Here is a 13,093-nt window from a genome sequence, read left to right as displayed (position 1 = left end):
TGTGTTTGCACAAAGAGGAGCTTTGTCAGCTTGTTAATTTTGATCGATAGAGATAAATGGAAAATTCTGGATTTTAATGGATCTAACATTATAATAAATTGATGTCAATACCTATTCAGAGAACATTTTTAAATTTTGATTCATTCAAGTTGAAGATGATAAGTGAAGATCATATATGTTTAATGAGCTAAGCTACTAAAAAGTTTTTCTTGAACTATAGCCTTAAAGGGAGAATATCATTTTATAACAGCTTTATTGAGGTATAATTGACATTCAGTAAACTGCACATATTTAAAAGGTATAGTTGGGTAAGTTTTGACAGAGGTATACATCTGTTGCAACAGCTATCACCACATTTAAGATAGAGAACATCATCCATCCATCACTTCCAAAAGCCTTGTAACATATCTCATGCAACCCCACTCAACCACCAATCTGTTGTCATTATACATTAGTTTATATTTTCTAGAATTTTATATAAATGAAATCTTAAAGTAGGTATCCTTTATCTTTCTGGAAGTTTCTACTCAGCATAATTATTTTATGTTTCATTTATGTTATTATGTGATCCTCATTGCTGAGTAGTATTCCGTTGTATGATTATGCCACAGTTTATCTATTCACCTGCCAATGGGTATTTGTTTCTGCTTTGAAGATATTATAAATAAAGCTGCTATGAACATTTGTGTACAAGTTTATATGCGGACATATGCTGTCTTTCCCCTTGAGAGAAAACACTTAGGTGTAGCATGGCTAGGTCGCATGACAGATGGATGTTAAACTTTTGAAGAAATGGCCAAACTTTTCCAAAGAGACCGTACATTTTACACCTCCACCTGCATTGTTTCAGTATTTGATTTACTCCACATGCTTGCTGACATTTTATAGTCAGTCTTGTAAATTATAGACATTTTAGTAGGTATGAGGTGGTATTGATTAATTTGCATTTTTCTAATGCCTAATGGTGCTAAACAACTTTTCATGTGCTAATTTGCCACCTGTATTATTTTTAGGAGGAGGATAGATTTATTCAAATTTATTGCCCAATTTTTAAATTAGGTTTTATTGTGTTTTCCAAGTTTTTCACTATAATCTGGAAACCTTTTATCAAATATGTGATCTTCAAATATTCTCTCTCAGTCACTGGCTTAGCTTGTCATTCTCTGCACAGTGTCTTTCCAAGAATTGAAGTTCTTAATTTTGATTAAGTCTAGTTTATCTTTTTTTTCTTTTTTTATCTTTTGTTTTCTATTATGGGTTATGCTTTTGGTGTTGTACCTAAGAAATCTTTGCCCAACCTGACTTCATAAAGACTTTTCTCATATTTTATTCTACGAATTTTATATTTTGAGATTTTTACATTTAGGTACATGATAAATCTGGAGTTCATTTTCTCAGACGATGTTGGAATGTGGATCCAAAGGATGCCTGGGTGGCTCAATGGTTAAAGGTCTGCCTTTGGCTCAGGGCGTGATCCCGGGCTCCTGGGATCGAGTTTTGCATCAGGCTCCCTCTGCCTATTGCCTATGTCTCTGCTTCTCTCTCTGTGTCTCTCATGAATAAATAAATCTTTTTAAAAAGGGGAGCGGGGGCGCAGTGGTTTAGCGCCGCCTGCAGCCCGGGGTGTGATCCTGGAGTCCTGGGATTGAGTCCCATGTCGGGCTCCCTGCATGGAGCCTGCTTTTTTATCCCTCTGCCTGTGTCTCTGCCTCTCTCTCTCTCTCTCTCTTTCTCTGTGTGTGTCTATCATGAATAAATAAATAAAATCTTTAAAAAAAAAAAAGATCAGTTTGATCTTCTTGAAGCTTATTTTAAAAATAATAAAATTAAATTAAAAAATTAGAAATTGGGCAGCCCTGGTGGCGCAGCGGTTTGGCACCGCCTGCAGCCCGGGGTTTGATCCTGGGGACCCTGGATTGAGTTCCACGTCAGGCTCCCTGCGTGGAGCCTGCTTCTCCCTCTGCCTGTGCCTCTGCCGCTCTCTCTCTGTATCTCTATGAATGGATAAATAAAATCTTTAAAAAAATAAAAATAAAATAATTAATTAATTAAAAATTTTAAAAAAGGAATGTGGATCCAAGTTCATTTTCTTCATATAGATATCCACTTGTTCTAGCACCATTTGTTGAAAAGATTATCCTTTCTCCATCGAATTGACTTTACAGTTTTGTTAAAAACTAATTGACCATATATGGACGGGTCTGTGTCTGTACTCTGTTCTTTCCTATTGATACATATGTCTGCCTTTATTTATGCCAGTACCACTCTGGCTTAATCACTGTAGCTTTATAATAAGTCTTGAAATCAAATTGTTTAAGTACTCTAATTTTGTTCTCTTTTTTAAACTCATTTTGGGCATTCTGTATCCTTTGCATTTCCATATGAATTTTAGAACCAGATTTTTAATGCTGCTGAATACAAAAATACCTGCTGAAGTATGTACTAGAAAGTCACTAAATCTTCAGATCAATTTGAAGAGAAGTGACAGTCCTAATATTGAGTCTTCTAATTGATAAACAGTGTAACTTCATTTATTTATTTTTTTTATTTTTATTTTTTTTTTTTTGCTTGGTGAATAAGTTTTAACTTCATTTATTTAGATCTTATTTAGTTTCACTCAGCAATGTTTAGTTTTTAGTGTATAGATCTTTTACATCAACTTTATCTCAAGTATTTAATATTTTGATGCTATTATTTATAATAATATAATTAAAATTATAGTTTATATTTTTATGATTTCAGTTTTTGAGTGTTACTAGTATATAGATATACAATTGATTCTTGTCTGTTGATCTTATATTCCACAACCTTGCTAAATCCCCTTATTCTAAATGCTTTTTATAGATTTCATTGGATTTTTTTATACGTAGACAATCAGATCTCTGAAAATAAAGACAGTATTTCTTCTTTGTTTCCTATCTGCATGCCTTTTATTCCTTCCCTTCTTTTCCCTTCCCTTTGTATCCTATATCCCATCTTTCTTCCTTCTCCTCTGGCCTTATTGCACTGACCAAAACCTCCTGTAAAAAATTAAACAAAAGTGTTAAGAGCAGTCATCCTGATCTTGTTAAATACAGGATTAGATAGGTACCCTTTATCAGGTTGTGGAAGTTACTTCTACTTATAGTTTATTGAGTGTTTTTAATCATGAAAGCGTGTTTGTTTTGGACGGTGCTCTTTCTGCATCTATTAAGAGGATCATATGACTTTTTAGTCAACTAATATAGTGAATTACATTGATTAATTCTTTAATATTAAACTGGCCTTGAATTCCTGTAATAAACCTTACTTGACCATGGTGTATATTGTTGGGCTTAATTTGCTGACATTTTCTTAAGAATTTTTGCATCAATGTTTATGAGGAATATTGGAGTATGGTTTTCTTTTCCTTTTTTTAAGATTTTATTTATTTATTCATGAGAGACACACACACACACAGAGAGAGAGAGAGGCAGAGACACAGGCAGAGGAGAAGCAGGCTCCATGAGGAGCCTGACATGGGAATCAATCCCGGGTCTTAAGGATCACACCCCAGGCTGAAGGCAGCGCTAAACCGCTGGGCCACTGGGGCTGCCCTGGAGTATAGTTTTCTTGTAATGTCTTTGGCTCTGGTGTCAGAGCAATGCTAACCTTAAAGGTTAAGAAGAATTCCTTCTTCCAATATGTGGAAGAGTTTATGTGGAATTATAATTTCTTATATGCTTGGTGGAATTCACCAGTGAAGGCATCTGAATCTAGAGTCATCTTTGCAGGAAAATCATTTAACTACAGATTTAATTTCTTTAATAGATAATAAGGTTTATTCATGTTATTTGTTTCTTGAGTGAGCCTTTGTAGTTTCTGTCTTTTTTAAAGAATTTGTCCATTTTTATTGGAGTTGTCAGTTTTATTAGCATACGATTGTTCTTAATATTCCCTTATTATCCTTTTAATATCTGTAAAATCTGTAGTAATATTATCCCTCTCCTCTTTTTATATAACAACTTTATTGGGATATTCACAACAAAGCAATTCACCTGAAAAGAAATTCCCATTAGCAGTCATTCCTTATTTCTCCTCCAGCTTTAGACAGGCACTGATCTATTCTATGTCTCAATAGATTTCCTATTCTGGACATTTCATGTACCTTGAATCATACAGTATGTGATCTTTTGTGATTGGCTTCTTAGTAAATGTTTTTAAGGTTCGTCTATATTGTAGCCTCTATCAATACTTCATTCCTTTTTCTGGATAAATAATATTCCATTATATAGATATACCTCATTTTATTTATCCATCTATTAGTTGAGAAACATTTGCGTTCCACATTGGCCATTATAAATAATGCAGTTGTGACCATTCATATATAAATTTTTATGTGGATATATGTTTTCATTTCCCTTAGGTACATACCTGTGAAAGAAAATTGCTAAGTCAAATGTCAACCTTTTGTTTAACCTTTTGATAAACTGCCAGTCTGCCAGGCTTTTGTCTGAAACAGCTGCACCAGTTTACATTCCCACCAACAGCATAACAGTTGCTATTTCCCCACATCCTCACCAACCCTTATTTATCTTTTTATTAGAGTAATTCTAGTGGATGTGAAGTGGCATCTAATTCTTGGTATTGGTAATTTGTGTGTCTTTTTTTTCCTGATCAGTCTGGATCAAGGTTTATCAATTTTATTGAACTTTTCAAAGAACCAGCTTTTGGATTAATTGATTTCCTATATAGTTTCTCTGCATTCTATTTTATCAACTTCTGCTCTGGTCCTTATAATTTCTCTTCTTTGGCTTATTTTGGGTCTCCTTCTAATTTTGTAAAGTCCAAGCTAAGATCATTGATTTACAACTTTTAATATAGGTGTTTTCATTCTATAACTTTCTTGCTAAGCATCTCACAAATTGCAGTGTTTCTGATGTGTTGTGTTTTTATTTAGTTCAGTTCAAAATATTTCTAATTTTTCTTCTTTGACTCATGGGCTATTTAGAAGTATGTTATCAAAAAAAAGAAATATTTTATCAAATATTTGGGGACCTTATTAATATTCTGTAATTGATTTCTAATTTAATTCCATACTTAGTATGATTTGAATCTCTTCAAATTCATTGAGACTTGTTTTCTGTCCAGAATGTGTTCAACTATGGCTAACATCCCATGTACAATTGAGTAGAATGTGTATTCTGCTCTTGTCGGTTGGAATGTTGTATGAATGTCAATTAGGTCAAGTTAGTTGGTATAGTATTGCTGAAGTTTTCTGTCTTTGCTAATTTTCAGTCTATCTTATCAGTTATTGAGGGAAGGGGTGATAAAATTTCAAACCATTGTTGTGGATTTGTCTTTTGTTCTATCAGTTTTTGCTTCATGTATTTTTTTTTATCCAATTGTAATTAACATACAGCGTTCATTTCAGGTGTATAACGTATCAATTCAATAATTCTATACATTACTGAGTGCTCACCATAAGTGTAGTCACCATCTGTCACTATACAATGTTATTATAAGATTATTGATTATCTGCTTTATGGTGTACATTTTATCTCCATGACTTATTTTATAACTGAAAGTTTATGCCTCTTAATCCACTTTATCTATTTCACCCATCCCTTCACTCATCTCCCCTCTTGCAACCACCAGTTTATTATTTGTATTTAAGTCTGTTTATTTCTGGGCAGCCCCAGTGGCGCAGCGGTTTAGCACTGCCTGCAGCCCAGGGCGTGATCCTGGAGACCCTGGATGAGTCCCACGTCGGGATCTCTGCATGGGGCCTGCTTCTCCCTCGGCCTGTGTCTCTGCCTCTCTCTCTCTCTCTGTGTCTCTATGAATAAATAAACAAAAATCTTTTTAAAAAAATTTTTAAAAGTCTGTTTATTTCTTTGTTCATTTGTTTTGTTTTTAAGATTCTGCTTATAATTGAAATCATGTGTTATTTGTCTTTCCTTGTCTGACTTATTTCACCTAGCATAGTACACTCCAGGGTTGTTGCAAACAGCAAGATCACATTCTTTTTATGGCTGAGTAGTACTCCATTGCATATATACACCACATCTTTTTATCCATTCAACTATCTATGGAAACTTGGTTTGCATTTGGAAATTTGGTCTGTATCTCAGGTTTGTTTTTTTTTAAAGATTTTATTTTTTTTAAACATACTTTTTTTTAATTCTTATTTATTTATTTATGATAGTCACAGAGAGAGAGAGAGAGGCAGAGACACAGGCAGAGGGAGAAGCAGGCTCCATGTAGGGAGCCTGACGTGGGACTCGATCCTGGGTCTCCAGGATCAGGCCCTGGGCTGAAGGCAGCGCTAAACTTTTGAGTCACTCAGGCTAACCCCCTGGAATAAATTCTACTTGATCATGGTGAACAATTTTTTTTAATGTATTGTTGAATTCAGTTTGCTAAATTTTGTTAAGGAATCTTGCATCAATGCACATCAGAAATATTGGCTTATAGTTTTCTTTTTTTGTAGTATCTGTCTGGTTTTGGTATCCGAGAGATGTTGGCCTTGTAAAATGAATTTGGAAGTTTCCTCCCTCCTATTTTTTTTTAAATCCTCTGAGAAGGGTGCCTGGTCGGCTCAGTTGGTTGAACATCTGACTCTTGATTTCAGCTCAGGCATGATATCATGGGTCATGAGATCAAGCCCCACATTGGGCTCTGTGCTCAGCGTGAAGTCTGCTTAGGATTCTTTCCTTCTTCCGCTCCCTCCATCTCTCCCTCTCCCCCCTCTAAAAGAAATCAATAAATCTTTTTTTTAAAGTTGTTTGAGGGACACCTGGGTGGCTCAACGGTTGAGCGCCTGCCTTCAGCTCAGGGCGTGGTGCCAGAGTCCTGGGGTCGAGTCCCACATCAGGTTCCCCTTGAGGAGCCTGCTTCTCCTTCTGCCTATGTCTCTGCCTCTCTCTCTATGTGTATCTCATGAATAAATAAATAAAATCTTTTAAAAATAATAAAAATTAAAAGTCATTTGAGAAGAATAGGTATTAAGTCTTTATTTTTAGTAGACTTGACACACAATGTTACATACATTAATTTATTTAAGGTGTACAAGTATAGAAGATCTTTCCATTTGTTTGATTCATCTTCAGTTTCATCAGTGTTTTATAGTTTTCAGAGTACAGATCTTTCACCTCTTTGGTATTAACTCTTTGTTAAATGTTGGTAGAATTCACCTGGGAAGCCATCTGATCCTGGGCTTTTGTTTTGGGGGAGTTTTTTTTATTACTGATTTCTATTTTATTACTAGTAATTACTAGTAAAATCTGTTATTTTCTATTTCTTCCTGATTCCGTTTTGGAAGATTATGTTTCTAAGAATCTATTTCTTCTAGGTTGTCCAATTTGTTGGCATACATTTTTTCATAATGGTCTCTTATAATCCTTTGTGTTTCTGTAGTGTCAATGGTTATTATTTGTCCTCCTTTATTTCTGATTTGATTTGAGTCTTTTTTTTTTTTTTTTTTTTTTTTTTTTTTGAGGAGTCTGGCTACAGATTTATCAATTTCGTTGATCTTTTCAAAGAAACAGATTCTGGGTTCATCGATTTTTTTTTTCTATTTCATTTATTTCTGCTCTAATCTTTATTGTTTCCTTCTGCTAGCTTGTCTTTGGTCTTTCTGTAGCTCTTTTAGATGTATGGTTAGGTTGTTTACTTGAGATGTTTCTTGTTTCTTGAGTTAGGCCCATATTGCTATGAAACTCCCTCTTAGAATGGCTTTTACTGCAACTCAAAGACTTTGAACTATTCTATTTTCATTTTCATTTGTCTCCATGTACTTTTTTGTTTCCTCCTTGATTTCTTGGTTGACCTATTCGTTGTTTAGTAGCATGTTACTTGGCCTCCATATATTGACATTCTTTTATATTTTTTTCTTGTGATTGACTTTTAGAGTCATACCAGTATGGTTGGAAAAGATGCATGATATGAGTTCAGTCTTCTTAAATTTATTGAGACTTGTTTTGTGGCATAAGTTGTGATCTATTCTGGGGAAAGTTCAATGTGTACTTGTAAAGAATGTGTATTCAATGGTTTTTGGATGGAATGTTCAGTATGTATAGAATATAGTTCATCTGGTCTAATTAATGCGTTGTTCAATAAGGACGTGTCTTCCAGATTGCTGATCCAGTCTGCATCCTCTAATCGTTGATTGCCTCTAGTGTGTTTTTTTTTCTTTTTTTTTTTTTTTCAGTTATTAAATTCTTCATCTCTGACTGGTTCTTTTTTATATTTTTGTTGAAGTTCTCATTGGACTAATTCATTTTCTTCTTAAGTCCAGTGAGTATCTTTATGACCATTACTTTAAATTCTTTATCCAGGCATATTGCTTATCTCCATTTCATTAGATCTTTTGCTGTGATTTTGTCCTGTTCTTTCATTTGAGACATATTCCTCTGTCTTCTCATTCTGTCTAGCTCTCTGTTTCTGTGTATTAGAGGCTCAGCTCTGACTCCTGGTCTTGAAAGAGTGGCCTTGTGTAGAAGAAGGCACCAGAACCAGGTGCCCCAAGGGTGCCTCCTATATGGGTAGCATGCACCCTACTATTGTGGTTGAGTTGCATTTGCCTTAGTTGGCGTCAGTGACCTGCTTTGCCTGCTGTGGGCACCCTGGGCAGGGTTTGGTCCCTACACACCCAACTAAGAGACTCAGCTATTGGAACTGTGGGCACACTGATGTGGAGGGTTCTCTCTCTCTCCCCAGGGCTGTAGTCAATTTAGAGTGGTGCGGGTCCCTACTCAGTTTGCTTGCAGGCTGTGGTGGGGCAGGAACTGTTTTAAAGAGCCAACCCCTGAGGCAGGCAGGTCCCCAGGTGAAAGATGGGGCAGGGCATGTGGTGCCAGCAAGATAGGTAGAGAGTAGTATTAGTGCTGGTTCCCACAAGCATCTGGCTGTCTAGGCTGGGGGAGGAGAAGAGAAATGGTGCCCACCAGCACTTTTGTTCTTGAAGTCTCCTGAAGAGAAGACTCCCTGCCCCTCCAGCACATGTTGAGATTAGTAAATGAATATCCTTCGCATATACCCAAGCACTTTTCAAACTGCTATTTCTATACTCTTAAGCCAAGTTATTTATTCTAAATCTTTAAGAGCAGGGACTAGTTTTCTCTTGCCCTCTGACTCTCCCAGAATTAAGCCCTACTAATTTTTAAAGTACCTGGACTTAAGCCCTGCTGATTTTAAAAGCTCCCAAAATTAATACCTACTGGCTTTCAAAGCCACATGTTACTGGGAACTCATCATCTCACTGCCAGGGGTGTCTAGTTTGGGATCCATCCTCTCTGCTTCTCTGCTTGTAGTGTCCCTCCTATTTTTGGTTAGTCTCAGGGGGTTTGGCTCCCAGGTATGTAAGCCCCTCCACCCTTTTCAATATGGCTTCCTCTCAACAGTTAACTGTGGAAGGTCTGTTCTGCCAGTTTGCAGGCTGTTTTCAGACTTGCACCAAGGTAGCTGTTCTCTTGATGTGAGAGAAGGTGAGCTCAGGAACCTCCTATTCCACCATCTTCCTGACACCCCTGCTTCATGTATTTTAAAGTTCTTTTATTTGGTACATACATCTTTAGGATCATTTTGTACCCCATTTTGTATCATTTCAATAAATGATCCTTTTATTGTTCTGAAATGACCCTTTTAACCCCTGGCAATATTTTTTACTTTGAAATCTACTTTGATATTAATACAGACCTTCCAGCTTTCTCTTGATTCGTGTTAGCATAATATATCTTTTTCCATTCTTTTACTTTTAACCTATTTGTATCTTTATACTTAAAATGGTTTCTTGTAAGCAACATATAGTTGGGTCTTGCTTTTTTTATCCAATCTTATGGTCTCTGCCAGTTAATTGGCAGGTTTAGACCAGGATTCAGCCATCTAGAGCTCATAGGCCAAATCCAGCCACCACCTATCACTGTACATAAAGTTTTATTTGAACACAGCCAAGCGCATTCATCCACATATCATCTGGGGCTATCACTATGGTGATGGAGTTTACTAACCCCTAGTTTAGACTATTTACATGTAATGTGATTATTAATATGGTTGGATTTAAACCAACTGTGTTGTTTTATGTTTTTAATTTGTCCTATCCTTTCTTCCATTTTCCTTTTTTTCTGCCTTCTTTTGGATTAATTGGGTATTTTTCATAATTCTATCTAATCTCTTGTTGGCTGTAACTCTCTTTTCATTATTTTAGTGATTGCTCTTAGAGCATTCAGAAAACAGAGTGTGAATGACCCTGGAATTCTTGATTCTCTTACTCAAACTTCATCTACCAGAATGTTACCCATCTAACTTCTGTGAAATTTAGGTGTATGTATATACCATAGCCTTTTCTCCCTTTATTCTTTACAGAAAAGAACAATAGGGACTGGATAAGGACTTTTGTTTGTCTATATGTGAATAACCAAAATAAGTGTCTTATATATGATTTAGATTGAGAGTAGAATTGCATTTTTAGGAACATCCCACCTATAATATATGTTATATTGGTTCATTATTTTAAGTCACTTTTTGAAATAGTAATTATTGAGATGCTCTAATATAAAGGTCCATGTCTTTGCAGGCAACCATTAATATCGTTTTTGACCGAGTTGGAAAAACTGATCCTGTCACAAGAGGCATTGAGATCACTGTGAATTATCTGGGGATCCAATTTGATGTGAGTTGTATCAAAATCTTAGTTTCTTTTTTATCTGCTGTAAATTAAAATTGTTAAGATTCTAATTCCTTACTTCATTCTGCCTTTGTTCTTCACTCTCCTCTGTTTTTTTTGACATATTCATATGGCAGATTTGTTAAGGACATAAAACCATAAGTGATAGCTGGTACTTATTACTGATTATTATTATTATTATTATTATTATTATTATTATTATCAATGCTGATTATTTCTGTAGCTCCTCCTCTGCTTTTCTATAGCCAGCTTCCCCTCCCCAGTTTTTTCCCCAAATACTGGGTACATGAGATCTCTGATGCATGAGATTTTCAAATCCAAAACTCACCTTTGATTCCTCTAGTAAAAAATTAATCACTAATTAGTGTTCCATGTTAGAAGTGAAATTATGTCTGCCGTAAAAAGCTATCAATTAATGTGAACTTTGAGCTAAAGATGGTAACTGTAACCTGTGCAGTTTTAATTCCTTTGCCTGTTTTATAATATCACTATTGTTAAACACACTTTTTTTTTGTATATGTTTTTATTGAGTTCAGTTTGCCAACATAGAGCATAACACCCAGGACTCATCTTGTCAAGTGCCCCCCCTCAGTGCCCATCACCCCATCCCCCCACCTACCTCCCCTTCACTACCCCTTGTTCATTTCCCAGAGTTAGGAGTCTCTCAGGTTCTGTCACCCTCACTGATATTTTCCACTCATTTTCTCTCCTTTTCCCTTTATTCCCTTTCACTATTTTTTATATTCCCCAAATGAATGAGAACATACAATGTTTGTCCTTCTCCGATTGACTTACTTCACTCAGCATAATACCCAGTTCTATCCATGTTGAAGCAAATGGTGGGTATTTGTCCGTTAAACACACTCTTGTCCCAATTTAAGTTTAATGTCTTTATTTATAGAAGAATATATTTTCCAAATACGTGCTTGCGTGTTTGTGTGTGTGGCCAGTGAATCAGCACTTTGGTAGTAAGACCAGAATCATGTTCTTAGTCCTTCTGAGGACCATTTAGCTGTGCTATGATTCTAGTAACAGACTGCATGCTACTCCCAGCCATCCATCTCAGCTGGATATTCTCCTAGTAGCTGGATAAAATGAAAATTAATCACAGCAAATTGAGCTTCAGTCTTTGAAAAACAACTCAAAGCACATGTTTTTTGATGATAGGTCAATAGTGTAAACTTTTTCATGTGAAGGAGCATGGTATCTTTCCTCCAGATAATTTATAAATTCTACCATTAAAAAGGCTTCACTATTCTGCATATGTGTTCTTTTCCTCTTTTAAAATTCTTACTGGTCTCAATTATTAAAGTGTTCTTCCTCATCAGTGCTTTCTGAAGCTATTTAAGTTGCTGTAGTGTCTGTATATTTCATCTATAATCCATCTGTATACTCCACGTATAATACCTTTTAGATGTTAGTAGTAGCAGTTCCCCCATAGATACTTTTCAGACCTGAATCCAGCACAGGGTCCCACAGTGAAGCAATCCAGGAGAAGAAAACAGTACTATCATGTAATTCAAGTGAAGGTCAACTGTTTATTTCCCAGACCATAGCTGAGAATATTTACATAGTCTTTCATTATAAAAAGAAAAATTTCTCTAAGTTTTGGATGATCAAGGGACTGTCATTCATGGATGTCAAAAATAATTTAGCTGCTAATTTCCTTCTAATCCATGCTTTTCACTTAACACATTGAAGCTGTGTCATTGGTTCTATCTGTTTCTTCAAATTGACTGGTGGTGTTTTCATCACTTCACTGCACTTGCTTGCTTCCATCCTAAGTTTTGATTAAATCTTCTTAGAAAGCTATCCACTGCAGTCTTCCTAGGTGCTGTAGTTGCCCCTTACTCATTTTCCTCCCACCCTAAATTTTTTTAAAACAGGTAGGGCCTAATGGAGTTCTCTCAGTCATGTAAGTGATCAGAATAGCCTTCACATGTCTCTCAACAGAGATTTCACACACACTTCTCCTTCCTTTTATGGTGGCAGGTGAAGTTCTGGTCTCAGCACATTTCCTTCATTCTGGTTGGAATAATCATCGTCACATCTATCAGAGGATTACTGATCACTCTTACCAAGGTATGTTGTATCACTAAGTTTAAATGGCTTACTATTTGTGATATTTCGTGTGACACCATGAGATAATTTTACCTAATAGAGATTTCAACCTTCTGAGATCTTACACAACAGTTCACAAATATTTAAAAGACCTGCAATAAAGTTTTTTAAAAGTGAAACTGTTATATAAACTGATGTTGATGGGTTTACATAATACACCAATCAGTTGAGTGCATTTACCAAAGGTCATAGAATGAGATCATGGTCTGTTTGTTCACTGATACCGCATCGGCACCTAGCAGTAGAAACACATGGTAAGAACTCCAGAGATACTTGGAATGAACAAACAAGATAGGTATTTGAGGTTAGGGTAACTTTGAAAGTCAC

At 35.7% G+C, this 13,093-nt stretch overlaps 1 protein-coding gene across 3 annotated transcripts in view; it reads left to right on the top strand.

Moving 5' to 3' along the window:
- GPR89A (G protein-coupled receptor 89A) overlaps positions 1–13,093 on the top strand; it is a 61,996-nt gene that overhangs the window by 47,495 nt on the left and 1,408 nt on the right. For all 3 annotated transcript variants that reach the window (XM_041754458.1, XM_041754456.1, XM_041754457.1), the window contains 2 exons: positions 10,535–10,630; positions 12,638–12,727. In XM_041754458.1, the coding sequence (XP_041610392.1) occupies positions 10,535–10,630; positions 12,638–12,727 (186 nt within the window). The remainder of the gene's footprint in view (positions 1–10,534; positions 10,631–12,637; positions 12,728–13,093) is intronic.

This window comes from Vulpes lagopus, chromosome 5, assembly GCF_018345385.1.
Source record: "Vulpes lagopus strain Blue_001 chromosome 5, ASM1834538v1, whole genome shotgun sequence".
In the NCBI taxonomy this organism is placed as follows: Eukaryota; Metazoa; Chordata; class Mammalia; order Carnivora; family Canidae; genus Vulpes; species Vulpes lagopus.
The sequence above is the reverse complement of the archived record's forward strand: the minus strand, read 5'-3'. Positions and strand labels throughout refer to the sequence as shown.